The 18090-nt window shown below is 55.4% G+C and overlaps 1 protein-coding gene across 1 annotated transcript; it reads right to left on the bottom strand.

The window, feature by feature from the left end:
* Window positions 1-10338: 10338 nt before the first annotated feature.
* Dusp7 (dual specificity phosphatase 7) lies at window positions 10339-17372 on the bottom strand. The gene is given in 3 exon segments (NM_001100547.1): window positions 10339-12508; window positions 15007-15441; window positions 16856-17372. Coding segments are annotated over 3 exon segments (1260 nt in total). The 3' UTR covers window positions 10339-12200.
* Between the last annotated feature and the right edge of the window lie 718 nt (window positions 17373-18090).

The following is an 18090-nucleotide window of genomic DNA, read 5'->3' as shown; positions in this document are numbered from 1 at the left end:
TGCTCATCCGAGGTCTCTGATTTTGCCTACCCTTTAGGGAGGGCAGGGACTCACTGTATAGGAATTGCAGTTACAGCCCAGAGACAGCAGGGCTGGCTGGTTCTGGATCACATAGTGTGGAGTCACTAACTAACCCAGGCAGTGGTATGTCCATATATGAGAAAGGAGGTGCTAAGGAGTTTCAGGGGTGCAGGCTGCTGGCCCAGCCACTATGCGACTTTCTATTTGTCCCATGTCCACCCTGGGGCTGGACTATTTTATGGTTCAAGTGGTGAGATGCTTTCCAGGTCCTCTGCATAAACCTCAGTGTGAGTGTTACACAGGTCTTAGGCAGCCGATTCCAGTGTTCCATCTAAGAGTGCCTTGTCATCCCGCTCAGCTACAACGCTGGCTGCCCACTGTGTCCTTCTCAGACTGACACTCCATGGGAGGACAGAGTGGAATCCTCTCATAGGAACTCCCTGAGAACATGCTGACTGGGCCTGCTGGCTGCAAGACACTCGAGTGTTTGGCCCGGTGGCTTATTTTACCAGAACTCAGGAGTCTGAACCAAGGTCACTGTCGATAGCGGGCTGGCCAATGTGCAGCCTTAGGAGACACTGGGACTGAGATCCAGCAGGATGTGGCTGCAAGCCTGTGTCTCTTCAGGGCTAGAGCTACAGTGAGAATCCAGAGGTTTAGCCTCCCGGGCCTTCTGAGGATCTCTGTGGTTTGCAGCACCTCTCCTTAGGGTTTCAGTGGTCTCTGTTTAGGACAGGCCCTACTTGGGCAGGTGCCCTCAATCTAGAAGCTACTCAAAGTCCAAGTCTCACACTACTTCACCCTGATCCTTTAGGCATCCTAGGGGGAAGGGAGTTGCTCTCCACTGTCTGATTTCTCCAGGCCATGTGACAGACTTACCCTCTCAGCCCCTGGGATACACACTGGTCACTACCCAGGAGTTGGAGGAAGGTGAAAGTCCTTGAATGTCCTGGCCTTGCTTGTCTGCTAGGGGCTGAACACTTACTTGATTTCCTCTCAAGGCCCTGGGTTCTTAGATATTTCTAAAAGGTAGGGTGTCAGCAAGACTAGGGCACGGGAATCCTTGGCCAGCCTTGGATGAGAGGGCACCCCCTGTTCTACTCCAGACTGTCTAATGATGGCCCCGGCTGAGCTCGGCAATGTTCAGAAAAGGCAGCACCTCCAACCTTATGCTCCTAGGAGTCCTGGGCGAGAGCCCAGATGAGGATGCCAGGGCACGTGGCTCTGGGGAAGGCTGAGCTGGGCACTTCCTGTGGACAGATGCCAGGTTACTCCCCTGGAGCCGTAATTCTTTAGTCTTAGTCAGAGGAAGTGAGGCAGGGTAAATGGGTAGTGCCTATGTAGGGCCGCCAGGCCTGCAGGGACCATGGCAGCAGGAACTATGGAGGCAGCCCAGCCCAGCAGGCTCCCACACCCACACAGGCCGTTTTTGACCTCCACATCTATCCTGCTGCCCAGTGCCCAGCAGCTACTCTGAGCCCAGCACCATGTTCTAGCTCCCTCCTTAACTATGCCCCTTACCTGCCAGAGAGGTTAGATATCACGGTACGCATAATTATTCTTAAGTTTTTTTTTGTTAAAAATATGTAACCTGGACAGTGGCGGCCCATGCCTTTAATATCACTACTCTGGGGGCACAGGCAGGCAGATCTCGGAGTCTGAGGCCAGCCTGGTCTACATAGCAAGTTTCAGGACACCCAGAGCTGTATAGAGAAACCCTGTCTCAAAAACAAAACAAAACAACAACAAAAAATAAATAAACATGCGTCTGTGGTGGGCGGTGAGCACACGTGTGGGGGTGCCCGAGATGGCAGGCATTGTGCCTCCCTGGTGCTGGCGTTACAAGGGGTTGTGTGTGAGCTGTCACTATGGATGCTGGGAACCAAACTCAAGCATAGGGTGTGCTCTCAACGGCTGAGGCTTCAGACCACACTACCTCAGAGTCCCAGGTTCTCACCTGCGAAGTGGGCGTGAGGGCGAAACACACACATCCCCAGTTCATCCATCCCCAATATAGGAAGGCCACTTGGCAAGTGCGTCCCACTCTCAGGGACCTGAGTCTCTGCCCAGGCCTAGCAGAAGGCTGAATGTGCTCCTGCTGGAACAGGCTGCTCGAATGGCTTACACTGTGTGCTTGTGAACAGCTGTGATCCCCAGATCCATTGCCTGGACTCGTGTCTGGGTCCCTGGACCAATGGGCCTTAGTAATACTATTGTGGTCTTCAGGCCCAAAGACACATGGGACCACAGGCCACCCTGTATTCCATGGCCCCTGCCTTGTGGGGAAGTTGGGCCTCAGAGGGCAAGATTCTAGTGCTGATCGTGGGAGGCTGTGTGTCTCTTCACACAGGTAAGGCTTCCTGCACTTCTCCCCTTAGCCGAGCCAGGCTCAAGTCATCCTATTGGCTCTCTGTGTAGTCAGGTATACACGTGAGTTGAGGCTAACTCCAAAATGAATAACTCTGGCCTTGGACTAGCTCACATGATGGAAGGTCACTAGCTCTAGAAGGCCAGGCAGGGGACAAGGACTCAGACGAGGGTCTCCTTTCAGGACAGGGCCTCTTCCACAGGCTGTGTTGCACTGTTCCACTTTTGTGCTGTTTCCTCCTTGGGGCCAGCACGGACTGGGGGACGGAAGGCACAACACAACAGGTAGAAGGTGACACATCTTAGTGCGGTGAACTTGAATGGAGCCTGAGAACGCACTGCCCCTAGCCTCTTTCCACACGGGGAGACTGACGCTCAGAAGCTCGCCTGTCATTCTCACAGTGAGACAGAAGAAGGAAGATGAGAATCAGGAGGGTCTCTGGGACCCATGAGGTTGGACCAGAGTCCTTGGCCTGACTGGGTGGGGGGTGGTAGAGCTCTGTCGGGCAGGCTGTTGATCCAACCCAACAATGATGAAATGGCCCCTTTGTCCTCCGGCGCCAAAGTTGCTGTGACTGGAGGAGGCGTGACGTGAAAGGGTCATTGTTCCCACTTGGGCAGCCACTCAGGGAGCTGGAGGACCAGCCCAGGGCAGGCTTTGTGCCAAGGCTGTAGCCCTTGCCTGCTGCCTGTGGCTGCTCGGGATGTCCTGGGCTTTCTGCCTCTGACCCATGGCCAATCCCTCTTCCTCTTGAGCCAGGCTAGACACAGGTGTCTCTCTGCGACCCTGGAATCAGAATTCTGCAGATCCTGAATGGGGTGCTTATCCTTGGGGGGCTGGGCAAGTCACTTCACATGGCAGGTGCACCTCAGTGCCTGTAAGTGCCACCAGAGCGCAGAGGTGAAGATGCTTTGTCCTGGGTCAAGGAAACATACTGGGTGGCATTCATATCCCAAGGTTGTGGCCTCAGGGCTGCCTCCTCCCCACTCACCACCCCCTTGACACCTTGCTGATGAGGAAAGAGAACCAAGGGAAGAACTTGGGTGTCCCTAGGCAATGCAGTGGGTGTTTATCTGTTGTTGTCCCCAGACTGGATGGGTATCCTTGCTCCATGGGTGCCTGAAGCCCCTCTGCCCCAGCTCCCACCCTTCTCCTGCTTCTCCAAGCCCTTCCCCTGCACTCTTTCTAAAACCTAAACCTGATCAGGTGCTGCCCCTGCTTCAGACCTGCTGCAGGCTGCCCCTCCCCCCAGCCCGGGTTCCGGTGCTGGTGTTCAAAGCCTCCCCCCAAGGCATAGAAACAGCAATGGGGGACAGGATTACCCTGATCCTTCCAGCCCTGCACAGCCTTTATCCTGCCAGATGAGTCTTCAGCCCTCTGCTTCTGCAATTCTCTGCTTCTCTCTCTTCCCCAGGGCTAACTATCTCCTAGTCTTCAGCTCAGTGTCTATGTTCAGGAATGCTCTCAGTGTCCAGGACAAAGCTAAAGGCCCCCTTCTCCCTCCCTTAGGTGGACCAGCTGGCTCCAGAGCCCAGAACTCCTCCAAACACCTCTGCAGCCCTCCTCTCTCCACTGCCTCCCCAACCATCAAGCATCAAGCTTCAGGCTGTGCCTGACCCCAGCTAATGAACCCCTCCCCCAGCCCCAACTAGGCTTTGGCTCAGCTCTCCACTTCTTTCCCTGGAGGAATGTAGCTAATTAACCGAGAGGGTTTAATTAATCAATTAGTGTGGCTTCCAGACCCCTCCACTTAGCTGGGGCAATGGCAGATCTTTTTGAACAAGAGTGACCAGAACCTTCTCTGGCTGGATTCTAGCCAAGGGTAGGGGAGCAATCAGGGTGGGGGAAGGGAGGGGAGCAGCACCGTGGGGGTGCTCAGTGCCACACTTTTCTATCACTTCAAGCCTGGACAGGCAGGATATCGGGTCACCTGACCATACGAAGGCATTTGGGGGCAACCCCTCTGAGGACCTAGGCAATACCTCCTGGGTACAGTTCACACAGACAGACACTCAGAGTTCATCGTGTTCCCCAGGTGGCCCAGGGGATGACCAGCTGAGTCTGGCCCAGGGTTGATACTGCACAGGGGCCCATAGAAACCAGAAGGGACATCAGACCCCACCTTGGAGAATGAGCTTAGGGAAGGGCTTCCAAGAGGTGGGGCTATTGGAGATGGGCTCAGAGAAAAGCCAGATAAGAGGTAGCTAGCGGTTTGAAAGGGACAGTGGGTGATTCTACATTCCGGAAAGAGAAAAACACACACACACACACACACACACACACACACACACACACACACACACACACATACACACACACACACACACACACACACACACACACACACACACACGAGACAAGGACTGGAGGCAGGATGCTAAGAAGGTTCTGGCTCACTGGAAAATGCCACCTCCTCTGGGGAGCCTTCCAGGGTGTCTCCTGTTAGAGCCAGGCGTCTACCTTTTTGCTCTTCCAGGTTATGTGCTGTGGTAGGTGATAGTGCTGGCCCCACACTTCCCAGCTCCCCTCACTGTTGCTAACTGTCCCCTTCCCAGTAACCTCCAGGAGCACTGTCGGGGCCTCAGTGTTCTGCTTCAGCTGCTTCTGGTGATCGTTATGGCTTTGGAGGGGAATGAAGACCATAAGTCCCTTTAGGAGCCTGTGAGATGGGTCAGTGTGTTTGCTGCCAAGCCTGAAAACTGGAGTTCTATCCCCAGGACCCACGTGACGAACAAAGAGAAGTGACTCCTGAAGGTTGCCCTCTGACCTCCACAAGCATGCCCAAGTACCCATATGACCACACAAACAAATTAGACCCCACCCCCCAAAAAAAGATCTCAAATACTGAAGGTCCCTGTCATCCACCAGCCCAAACCTACCTAGTGTAGCATCTTCCTGACCACGGCTATACTGCTTTATCTCGGCTTTCTCATCTGCCCATCAAGGCTAGCCCAGCCCTTCCCTCTGAAGGCTGCAGGGAGGATTAAATGAGTTTATCATCTTAAGCCTGCAGGACATCCAGATCTAGAGCGAGGGCCAAGCTGAGTGCGTTATTATTGACATCACTCTTGCTGCAGTTAGAACTGTGGAGGAGCCCACGAGTCAGCACAGCCCTCAGGCAGGGCCACCTGGGAGGGGCAGTGCAGGCTAGCCAGGGGCTCGGGCCAAGGAGGGGTGCTTAGTTAGGTCTCTAGCTTCTGCCAGGGACAGCTGACTTTTGGCTTTCTCGAGTCAGCAACAATAGGCCAACAGGAAAGTCGAACAGCCCTGTTCCTTTCCCTTTGGAAGCCAAGTCAAAAAAACAGAACACAGGTGTTTGCCCCAGAAATGCAGCTTCTGGGCACGATGCCCAAGGGAGAGACTCACAGATGTACAGAAATCACACTCAGACTCTGGAAGGACAGACGTTGGATTAGCAGAACTTCTAGTGACCAAGGGGATCGGTTATCATTCAGCTGTCCCCACTTCTCCGCCTTGCAGGGACAGGGTAGAGAAGCGTAGAGTTGTGGCTCTAGGGGTCTGGGCTAGGTGTGGGCAAGGCTTTGCTCCTGTGCTTGCCCCTTGCACGGCACACAGCGTTGCCAACTCCCAGCTCTTCAGAAAGGAAGAGAGTCAAGAGAGTCTTGGTTAGGGGGACTGGAGGGGGCTCGCAGAGATGCTGGGCTAAGGGTGGGTAGGTTGGGAAGCTTGTGTGTGTGTGTGTGTGTGTGTGTCAGATAGGAAAGGAAATGAGCAGATCTAAAGACAGGAGTGGAAGGGAGTGGCTGGGATTAAAGCCTTCCCTAGTGGCCACATGGGAATAGCTAGAATCCATGCTTGAATGGTTCCCAGACCAGAGCAGTTAGTGGGACCGAGACCTGAGGGTAAGTACCCTCTGCTAAGAACACTCTGACTTCCCCTGGACCTGGGGAGCAAGTGAAGGAGGGTGTCCCCTGGAAAGACAGGAGGGACAGGAAGACAGAGAAGCTACTGAGGAGGGCAAAAGGTCTAGCCTGGTTTCACCTCATCCTTTCAGTACTTGGACCCTCCATGGAACTTCAGCACTGGCCTTCTTAAGGTACTGGCCCCTGGGGCTCTTGGGTACTGAGGCCAAGCTGTCCAGTCCTTGGGATAAGGTTGGGGGTCTGTGTTTGAGGGCCAGGTCTCCCCAGATCATTGTCATCAAGACTGTATGAGGGTCGTCTACCCAATGAATTAGCAGTGGCTGTCCCCTGAAAGGTGCCCTTCAGCAAGGGTGGGGAGGTCCTAGCAGATGACCATCACTATGGATCACATCCCTAAGACTGAGCAGGGCCATCAGGGCTGTGCTTTTCTTGCCTGGGAGGCAGCAGAAGAAGGAAGAACCTTAAGGATGCTGCCTCTCCTGGGAGCCCAGTGTAGAGTATGGAAAAGGTCGGCACAGGCTCCCCCCCCAGAAGATATGAGTAGGGACTGAGACCCACACAAACCCTGGCTAAGTGCCATTGTGCGCATGCGTGTGCACGTTCATGTGTGTTCATGTGTTTGCAGACAGATGTGGGCAGACCAACGTTTTTTGCAATTGCTTTTCCACCTTTTTTTTTTTTTTTTGAGACAGACTCTCTTACTGAACATCTGAGCACACACTGATTCAGCTGGCTGGCTGGCCAGCAAGCTTGAGGGACCGTCTTATCTCTGCCTTCCTAGCTGAGGATAACAGTTGCACACTGTGGTGACTGGTATTTATATGGATGCTGGACATCGGAATCCAAGGCCTCGTGACTAAACCCTCTTGTCTTCCTAGTTACTAGAACCATCTCCTAAGGCTTGGACCCATGAGGCTGGCAGTCAGGATTCAGGCTCTGGATACGGAGCCAGACAAGTTGGCACCTTTTGCTCACATGTGACATCCGCTTCTCATAGGGCCAAGTCTTGTTGGTAGAGAAGCTATGTCCTCTTGCTGTCTGCTCCTGAGCCATATGGTCCAGCCCTTCTGACCCACCCTGAATGACTGTGTAGTCCCCTTAACGTCCCTTGGCCATTTGTTCTTCAGGCTACTTGCCATCAGTGACTAGACCATCTCACCATGACAGTTCCATCCAGAAAGCCTTGAACTGCAAGTCCCTTAGGGACCTTTGCCCCCTTAAGAGGTTTCCTGGCCTTTGGGCCCCATGTAGAAAGGAACTACTCCTACTGGTTTGCCTGCAGGCCACCAGGGGAGAGGACATGTGGCCCTGGAAATGCCCATGGAGCCCAGAAGCCCTGCTGCAGATAGTGTCCCCACAGAAGCCCCAAGGGAGCCTGACAGGGGCTCATGTGGCTCAGTCAAGAGACAATGAGGGCAAGGCCCTGGAGAGCTTTTAAATGCTGGGATTTAATGTCCAGGTCTGGGAAGGGCTGATGTCACTCAGGGCATTAAAGGATGGGAGGAAGCAACAGTCAAAGAGACAGGCTCTCCTTCATCTCGGTAGGACTTGCTTGGACCTGTTCAGCCTGTGAAATGAGGAGGCCTCATGTGCACACGTGAGTGTGTGTGTCCGGGCCTGAGGGAGGAATGTTGCCAGACTGATGGCAGAGGCAGGGCTTTGAGAGAAGACAGGCAGCGGGGTGAGGAGTGACTTGCTCTGCAGTACCCCCTGCCCCACTGTGGGGGTACCTGACATCAGACAGGACCCATCCAGGAGGCTTCTGGGGTAGGAGAGTCCTAGGCCTTGGTGGTGCGTAGGACAAGCGTAGAGCAAAGTGTCAGGAGGTACAAACTAGTGCTTCACTTACCAGGATGTCCAGAGGTTCGTGCTAAGACTCCTACACAGAGCATGTGGCTTGCTTGGTGCAAGTGCTGGTGGCTGTAGTGAGCCACTCAGTTTCGATGGGAAGTAACGGTGGCATGGGGAGGTTCCATCACAGCCTGCCACCACCCCTCTGCTCACCCCATTCAGGAGGGAGGCATTTTCAATTACTTTATTTTCATTAAGTTCTCAATCTAAGGGTGGCAGGTAGTTAGAGCCGGCCCTATCGTACAGGCTGTCTTTCCCAACCCAGGCTCAGGTCAAGACCATTAGGGAAAATATTCATCTTTTATGAGGTCTCCTTGTCACAGCCACCCCACCCCCCTCATCCACCCCCCCTGCCAAGATGACTAGTTCATAGTGCTTCAAGTCCTTCTTGGTGTCTGGCCTTAGTCACTCTTGCTGTTGCAATCTGATTCATTTATCAGAAGACAAGTTGAGGGCCCATTATCCTACCACCCAGGCTGACATCACAGAACTTTCCCCGGGGCATGTTCCCATTCCTGGGGCTGCCCAGGCAGCACAGGAAATGGCTGGTGCATGAATGTGCCCGTGAGTAAGTGCTGGGATCCTTTTCCCCTGAGAATGCTAAAGAGTGGCAAAGTGGAACTTGGGTTCCTGGGGGAAAGAGTCTGAGAAAACAGAAACAGGGACCTTGCATGGCTGAGAGAGGGTCAGGAGAGCGAGTGACAGGGTAGAACAGCCCAGCCCGTAAGTGCTCACCCGAAATTCAGGGGGCCCAGCTGAAGATGGGCTTGAAATGTTCGGAGCCCACCAATGGGGTTTGGCTGTGACAGGGTAGAGTGGCAGTGTGTGAGTGCACAAGGTTGGAGTTTAGGATCTAGAGCTGCACGGCCCAGCCTAAGGTTTCAGAACAGGGAACCAGGGGCCCAGCCACTCAGCCATAATCTGGACCACTGCCCCTCCCCCCACCAGCCCCCAAGCCTTAGTGAACATCCTGTGAGGGCAGAGTTTCCAAAGAATGAGGGTAGTGTGGGTCCGAGACAGACCACTGTGCTTAAGATTTCATGGTTGGGAAGGATGGGGTTGGCCCCCTTCATGCACACTCAAGCCCTCAGTCCTCAGCTTGAGGAGTCTGCTCAGGAAGTCACTGTGCTCCCACCCCCACGATGTCCTTGGGCACACTGGCACTGCCAGGCACTTACCCGGCCTGTTAAGGGCCCAGCCCCCAGCCAGGCGCCCTCGGGCTTCCCTAGCCTCAGGCAAGGGCACTGAGAGGGAACAAAGGGGCAGTCTCTGCCTTCTCAGACACCCACCCCCTGCCTGCCCCTGGCACAGAAGGACCAGGGCCCTGAGGAACCCTGACAGCAAAAGTAGCAACCTCCCCTTTGCCAACATTGCGAGAACCCCACTTCACTGGCCCTCAGCCTGCAGGGATGTGAGGTCCTTTACTCGGGAGTCCTGAGCACTGAATTCAGGGCGCCAGTCCCAGCAGTCGAGCCACTGATGGATGGCAGAGCCTGGCCCCTCTGTCCTAAGCCACACTGTGAGGATGGCGACTGTTGTGTGCTCTGCAGTTGGGGGGGGGGGGGGCAAGGAGACAGGGTCAGAGGAGAGTCAGGATGACAGAGAACCGAGTCCTGGGACAGGTTGGGTCTGTCTACCCTCCTTGCACTTGTGCCCAGCCGATGCAGGCAGAGGCAAAGGGGTAAGGCATGCTGAAACACTCCACCAGGGGGGCTGCTGTACACGGTGGCTCCTGCTCACCAGAGTCGCTTTCTTCTTCCCAGCTGCAGCCTGTTAGAGTGGGAGCCCCAGGGGAGGCCTGAGCACACGGCTCTACCTGTCCCCAGCATGCCCAAGCTCTCACCAGAAAACCAGGTGCTCACCATGCCAGACCAAGGAGAGCTCAGTGCCTTGGTGAGCTGGGTTCTACTTTGTATTTTCCGAAACAGGGTTTCTCTGGGTAGCCCTGGCTGTCCTGGAACCAGACCTGTAAACCAGGCTGGCCTCAAATGCAGAGATCCGTCTCCTCTGCCTGAATGCTAGGCTTAGGGTATGCTAGGGGTATGCATCCCCACTGCCCGGCTTGGATTTACTTTCATCCAAAAACCCTTGCTGCTACCTCCTATATTTGAGCACCTCCTGGCCTGGCCCACTCTAGGCAAGATGAGGCCCCACTCTCACAAAACAGGCGACACTGTTCGCCTTCCCAGGTCCTTAGTGAACACCAGGACTCCATTTAAAGAAAAAATAATATTTATTTGCAATATAAACAAAGTCCCATGCTAGCTCGGGACCTATATATATATGTGTGTATGTGTGTGTGTGTTTGTGTGTGTACGTATGTATGTATGTATGTATGTATGTAGGGTCACAAACTTTCCTTCATAAGATCTTAAAGCAAAACTGGCCACCCTCTGATATACTGTCATTTACACTCTGATCTGATACACCTTTCTGGATTTTCTTTTTAAAAATGAGAGAGAGAGAGAGAGAGAGAGAGAGAGAGAGAGAGAGAGAGAGAGAGAGAGAAACACGAGAACATACAATGTACAAAGTAGAAGTTTTTTTGTCAATTTCTCAACTGTGGCAAGATTTTAAACTGCTTCCCTAAAGAATCCCTGAAAACCACCCCTGTGAGGTAAGATATGGTGGTGTGGAGTTTCTGTGGCCTCAGTCACTGCCCACTGGGGGTGCAGGTCCCCCTCAGCACTTCTTGGTCCTCATGGTGCCTGGTGAGAACCAAGGCTTGAGAAGCAATGAAACTGAAGGAGCATTATGGAGCCCGTGGCTTTGTGCTATGGATACTGGGGTGGGTGGTAGCTTCACACTCCCACTGGCCAGTCCTTGCCCCACCTGCCCCGTCTCTTGGTGCCGCACGCAATAGGTGTTAAGTTGCCTGCATGGAAAAGGCCTGGGCAACACAGGCCAGGGCAGGTGTGCACCTGGACAAGGGGGCTGGGAGTGGACCTAGACGGAATCTACAGCAGAGATGAGGGGCTGGGAAGTGCTTTACTCAGGTACTGTGGGCCTCTATTCCCAGTTAAGAGACAGAGATGAGGACAGAAGTGGTGGGTAATTTATAAAAGGGCCAGGGCCCAGCCCTCTGAGGAGCTGAGCCCAGATGGCTGATGCTACTGCTTGGCACTCCCCTGCAGCACCACCTCCAGTAGGACTTGGCAGAGAGGTCTGCAGGACTCTCAGAAGGTTGGCAGGAGAGCATACAACACAAAGACCATTGGTGCCCACCAGGCACAGCTCACAGCAACTGGCTCGTGCAAATGTGGCACTGAGCTGGCAGGACCACGGGTAGGAGATGGTGTAACCAGGGTCCTTATGCCTGGAAAGCTACGACTCACCCTTCAAGAATGGCCTGCTGGGAAAACAGACTTCACTTCGCACACGTGCAAAATGCACTTGGTCAAGAACACGGGGTTTGCCTTTTCCACAGAAAACAAAATACAGCGATGGTTTTCTTTTTGAAACGAGAAAAGAAACGGAGAACACCTCTCTCTCTCTCTCTCTCTCTCTCTCTCTCTCTCTCTCTAAGAAAGGGGGTGAAATATTGGTTTATACAATCCGTTGTTGCATTTAGCCTGAAAAATAACACTTTTTGTTAAAAAAAAAAAAAAAAAAAGAAAGGAAGGAAGGAAGGAAGGAAAAGAAAAGAAAAACCAAGGAGAGCCTGAACACTGCTCCAGGGAGCTCGGATTTACCTGCTAAAAGTAGCAAACTCAGGTTTGTGGATATGTCTTTAAAAATTGCCAGATTGGCTGGGCCATCAGCAGAATGGATGTCCTGGGGCAGAGACAAGGCCCCGCTGGCCCCCAAGCCACAAGTCTGCAAGCTGAGGCCAACGCTCACTTCGGCAACATGTCTGGAAAGCTGAGGCCATCTGGCAAGTGCTATCACAGGCGGCCTTGCTGTGGGTCCTGCACAGGATGGCATGTGAGCTCGGCCACTGCTCAGCCTGGTTCTCCGGACACAGGTGACATCTGTGGGTTCTTCAAGCCAGAAGGGGCAGCAGGCTAGGGCCCCTCACCAGGCCCTGTGGAGGGCTGGGAGACCCTGGTGCTGCGCCTATTCGAGCGCATCAGGCCTCACGTGGACTCGAGCGTGTTGATCGGAAACAGGTTATGGTTGGTGGGTGTGGAGAAGTAGAGCTGTTCACTGGGTGCGTGGTTGTCGCACGGGCTGCTGAGGCCCAGCGTCCGCTCAAAGTCCAGCAGCTGCCCCATGAAGTTGAAGTTGGGTGAGATGTTAGACTTTTTCCTCTTAACGAAGTCGTAGGCGTCGTTGAGGGACAGGTTCATCTTCTGCATCAGGTAGGCTACGGTAACGGTCACTGAACGGCTGATGCCTGCTAAGCAGTGCACCAAGACACCGCACTTCTTGGAGCGGGCTTCATCTGAAACGTAAGGACATGGGTCAGAGTAGAGCCATCTCCGAGAAATCCCCAAGGCAGGTGGGCAGACGGGTCACACAGAAGGGCAGAGGCACAGGCAGATGCTTTAAGGGCTTGATAAGCCCAGTGTGGATGGACACTGGAGGACAATACCATGCTACAACTGAGCCCCTGACTATGCAGCCCGATTTAGAGAGAAAGGGTTTCTCTGTGTAGCCATGGCTGTCCCAGAACTCACTTTGTAGACCAGGCTGGCCTTGAACTCAGAGATCCACCTGCCTCTGCCTCCTGGACTGCTGGGATGAAAGGTGTCCCTACCACTGTCCAGGTATTGTCAGTGCTTTTGTAGGGACCTGAGGCAAGGGGGTTCACCAAGCACAAATTACTGTCACCCCTGGGATTGCTTCTAGTCCCACATGGCCACAAGTGGTACACAGGGTGTCACCCACATCCTGATGATACTACAGTCAGTCAGCCCATCAAGTCAAAGTACAAACGGATGCAGAAATGAAGTGACAAGGGCACACAGGGGGTCCCTCCGCACCTGCTCCCAGGGGTTTCTACCATATCCTGGGATGGGGGCTTGGGGCAGGAGCCTGTGGAAAGAAGTGGACAGCCAGGCCCAGCATGGCTACGTACTGTACTCAGTCCCTAGGTCTTAACTCCAGCTCCTGAAGACTCAGGGATAAGGATAACATCTGCCCCAGCCAGTCCCTTTCCTCCCCACACCCTTCCAGGCTCCTCCAGAGCCACCAAGGGCACTTCTGCCTGAGACACACCATGAACGCTGCAAATACTGACTGAGCTGCTGAACAGGGTCACCAGGTCTTCTGCCCTAGACCCCACAGCAGAAGCGTCTGTCTGTACCACAGCTGCTAGGGACATGAGCTAATAAGAGACAGCCCCAGGCTCCCTATGGTCCCTGCCTCTAAGCCTCCTGGGAGGCAGGCACATAGCTGACAACTGATGCTTTCCTGTAGGATGCACTCGCCAGTTATTCTCTATTCTCTGGCCTGGCCAAACTTCCTCTCATCGTCTCTGTTCATCTAGGGGACCTACTCCTAAGCAAACAGTAGCACTGGCAGGCTGGCCCATGGCACTGGTCCTAGGGGCAGGACAGGTGGCAGACGTGACTCTGTAAGGAGTCAAGTGGTCTGACTTTGAAGTTTGGGGAAGGGGTGAGGGGAAAGCCCTCAGAGTGACACAGCAGGGTCACTCCCAGATGACCCACACTAAAACTTTTTCTTAGAGCTTTGAGAGTGTGGCTCAGACCCTGTTTCAGGGAGTCCTGATTGCGGATTGGGGGGCCGATTTACTAACTGTATCTGGGAACCTTCCCTTCCACCTCTGCATCCTGTTCTCCTTGTTTCTCACCAGAGGACAGCTTTTAAGGCTAAAACCACCCACAGGCCAGGCTTTAGTCCCGAGCAACCTGGGGTCCTCCTCTCTGTACCTTCCCTTTTTGTGGGAGCCCAAATGCTGAGGCAGCACCTCCAGAGGGCTTGCGTCTGTCCCCTGGGGCAGGGCTGGAAGCTCTGGGCAGCCCCTCCCCCAGACCTCAGCTTCCTTCCTTCCTCTCAGCCCGGGCACCTAGTTTTGGTTCCCAGTAAGCGGATGAGGCCGGGGAAGCCTCCCACTTCCTGTTGTTAAAGTTCGCCCAGCCCGGCTGACACTAAACGCCCTCAGCTGGACACAGTGGTCACCAATCTGGAAAACACTGCCTAGGTCCTCCCTCACCCTGACACTGGAAGCTGAGTAGAAACAGAAGCACCAGGCTCAGACAGCACAAGGTTTATGTTTATCCTGAGCCTGTGTCCTTTCCTGGCTGCCCGGTTAAGACCTGAGGCCAGAAGAGATGACCTCCAGGCCAGCTGGCCAAGGAGGAAGCAGGAGGAGGAGCCTGAGTCAGCTGAGGTTGGGGACAGGGACCTTCCTCAGGCTGCCTCTACCTTCTCTATGTAGGCATCTGGATCCCAATAGAGACCCTTGAGGGCATCCCATGGCCAAAGCACCATGGCAGTTAAGGGTCAATCTGGTTCCCTGGGCTACCTTCCAGCCCTTTCAGAAGCATAATAAAGCCAAAAGAGGCATCGTGACAGCCCCATACTGCAGAGACACATGTGCCGAGGCGTGAGGTAGATCAAGTGAGACCCGTGGGAGTCTGTGAGCTGTGATGTTTCAGCTTGCTGCGCTGGAAACTACAGCAAAGCCAGAAAAACACAGGTTGGACCAGAGAGTCCAATAGGTACTGAGAGCTGGGGGAGTCCAGGATTCAGGGGGCTGCTCAGGTCCTAACAGGCAGAGGGGCCTGAGGGACTCCGTGAGTCACTGCAAGCACGGGTACACCCACGGGCACACGCCAGCACATGCAGAACACACACAGGTCTTGACAGGCCCAGAGGTACCCAGTTGGGCAGGGGCGACACCCAGCGTCCCTCACACACCTTGCCTCGCCCACCCACCCACCCACCCACCCACTCTGCCCAGACAAAGTCACCTACCAATGAAGCTGATGGCCTCGGGGAAGAACTGAGAGAGGTTCTGGCTCCAGTGGTCAGAGATGGGGATTTGCTTGTAGGTGAACTCACCACCGTGCTCAAAGGCATTGGGCAGGTTGGGTGTGACATTGAGGATATATTTGATGCCGTACTTGCCAAGTACATCCAGGTTGGTAGAGTCCTTGGCACAGCCGAGGTAGAGGTAGGGCAGGATCTGGACCGGAAAGGCTGGCTGGCTGGATGGCACAGGGCTGCCATCCGACTCAGTGGCACTGCTGGGCAGCTCCCGGTCTGACTCTCCATCTGAGCAGTCAGAGCTGATGCGCAGGCCCCCCAAGCCCAGCACGGAGGTGGGCGGCGAGCCACTCGGGGAGGACGAGCTGTCCACATTAGTCTCACAATGCTCTGAGTATTCCGTCTGGAACTTGTTGAAACCACCTGTGGCCCGGGCAAGATTGGGGGAGGGGAGGGGGAGTCTGGTGAGTCCAAATGGGTCACAAAAAACTTAATGGCCAGGACTCCCCATGTCAAAGGCCACACACAACACGTCCATGTCAAAGGGCAACGCGACCAAGCCAAATGCATCACACACGTACCCAACTCATAGGTTCTGGCCATCTGCGCTATCGCCACTTCACAGATGAGGAAACTGAGGCCTAAGCTTTAAACAGCCGGTTCCCTAACCGTTAAAAGTACACTAGCCCTATCACTTGATATAGATCACCTGAGGACAGGTACCAGCTCATTTCTCTCCCATAGCTCCCACATATAACCTACACACCTGAGTGCTCAGTAGTGGCTAATGGGCAAAGAAAGGCCAACAATCCCATCTCAGGCCAGCACCTGTAGGTCAGCAAACCCCTATTCCAAAGAGTAACCAGAACACATATGGGCCAGTCAGAGGCAGAGCTCAAGCAACCACACTCAGGGAGGGTGGTGTGAAGTCCTTTTCCCCAGCAAGAGGGGAAATGGGTACTAGCTATCCACTTTTCTCTGGAGCCCTTCCTCAGCACAAGCACCCTCGCACACTGCGTGTGACCCAAAGAGAGGGGCCATGGGGGCTATACAAGGACAGGAGAGACAAGGAGCACCATGCTGCTAGACATGGCCCTGCGGCACCCGAGGGTGCCGCAGGACTCCCCTCCCCTCCCTGCCTGTCTGCTGCCAGCAAGAGGCCATTTTGGAATGTTAATTGGAAACACCGGCTGCAGCCAATAGCTCCCCCCACCCCCAGCCGACAGGCTGCCTACCTCCCCCTTCAATAAACTCAGGGGCATCGAACTGAGGACCACTCCCCACCCCCCAACACACCCACACACCTGGGCCACTGCCCATATCCTGCCAAAGTGCCTCCAAGAAGCCGCGATCCTGATTGATAGGGGTCATACTGGGATCCCTGAGAAACCGACATAAACGGGCCCCATGCACAGGAGGGTGGGTGATACTGTGAAAGGTGCCTTCCCGATCCTAGCTTCCTAATGACACAAATTCCAGGCTAGCCTGTGGGCTCTGCTCCTTTCTGGGCTCCAGCAGCGATCTCTCCCCTCCTCCAAGCTCAGCTGGAGCCTGTGCGCTGTTGTCTACCCATCAACAGAGGAAAAAATAAATAGGAAAGGAAAAGTTTGTTTCAGCCACTGAATGGTGCTGAGAAAAAGGACACAGATTGGGTTCCCCGTGCCTGGTTAAATAAATCCACACCTTAGGGGATGGCTCCCAGAAGGGCGGATTCGGACCAGGGGCGACGTGGCGCCCGGCCTGGCCAAGCGAGTGGAAAGGAAACAGCCTGCAGCGAGGGCGCCAGGGAGCAGCGGCGCAGCCCCAATGCCGTCTGGGGTCTAGGTTCTGCCCTTACCTTGGAGGTAGTAGGCCTGGCAGCCGTCGTCTCGCAGCTTCTGCAGGAGCAGGCCGAGAACCGAGGCGGGGGCGCCGGGCTCGGGCTGCCACTCAGCCGTGGCCTCGTCGTAAAGCAGCACGGTGGCCGCCTTGCAGCGCGTGGCGAAGCGCTCCTTGTCGGCATGGTTGGGAATGATGGAGCGGATGGGCAGGTTGCCTTTGCGCAGGCGGCGCAGCATGAGACCCGGGATGGCCAGGTTGATGGCCGTCTCAATGTGCGACGATTCGAAGAGCTCGTGCGGCCGGCAATCCAGCAGCAGCAGGGACGCGCCACCGCGCGCCTCCAGCTCCTCCTGCAGCCACTCGGCGCTCTTGCAGGGCATGGCCCCCGCTCCCGTCGTCGCTCCAGCTCCGATGCCTGCGCTGGACCCAGATCCCGCACCGGGCTCCGACCCCGCCCGGGTGCCCCCAGCCGCCGCCGCCCCCGAAGTCGACATGTGCGCCCGCACTGGGGGCCCGCGGAGCTGGTTTTTCATGGGGATCCCGGGGCCGGGGCCGGGGCCGGGCAACCCAGCCCTGGGACGGCGCCCCGGCCGCGCTGGCCCCAGCCGCGTCTCCGGGCGCCCGCCTCCCGCCGAGCCGCGCGCCCGCCGTCCCGGCCTCCCAGCCTCCGGCCTCAGTCCCGCCCGCCCGGCCCTCCGCGCGTGCCGCGGCCTGACAGTCCCAATTAAACCGCGGCTCCGGCGGCCGCGCGCCCGGGCGTCCTCCGGGAGGCGGGGCCGTGAGGCCGGCGTCTGGGCTTAAAGGCACCGCGCCTCCGCAGCCCCTCCCCCGCAAGCAGCGCGGGAGCGCCCTCGGCCGGTTCTTGCGGTCCCGCCTAGCCGGGACCTGGCTACCACCTATCCAGGGGCGAGCCAAGGCGGCCTCGCAGATCCCCTCTGGCCGAGCGCCTAGAACTGTGCCCTGCAGCAAGGCTGCACTGGGACCCCACCTAACATTTAGAGAAGCAGAATTTCTTCAGGATTGGGTAGGGGGTGCGGTCACCCAGAGCCCATCTTCCCTCCTCTTGCCTGTTATCCTCATTCATCCTCTGATCGGGTTCATTCAACAAATGAAAACTGAAGTCCTACTATGTGTCGTGCTCTGTGTTAAGCAGTCTTAGTTTCAGATGACCGCCTCATCCCCCCGAAGACCATAGGTTCCAGACCTGAGTTGGAGGGTCTGCTGAGGTCTGCTGAGGGAATCATCACCTAG

Source organism: Rattus norvegicus, chromosome 8 (genome assembly GCF_021556685.1).
Source record: "Rattus norvegicus strain SHRSP/BbbUtx chromosome 8, alternate assembly SHRSP_T2T, whole genome shotgun sequence".
In the NCBI taxonomy this organism is placed as follows: domain Eukaryota; kingdom Metazoa; phylum Chordata; class Mammalia; order Rodentia; family Muridae; genus Rattus; species Rattus norvegicus.
Note: the sequence above shows the minus strand (reverse complement) of the source record. Positions and strands in the feature narration are given on the sequence as shown.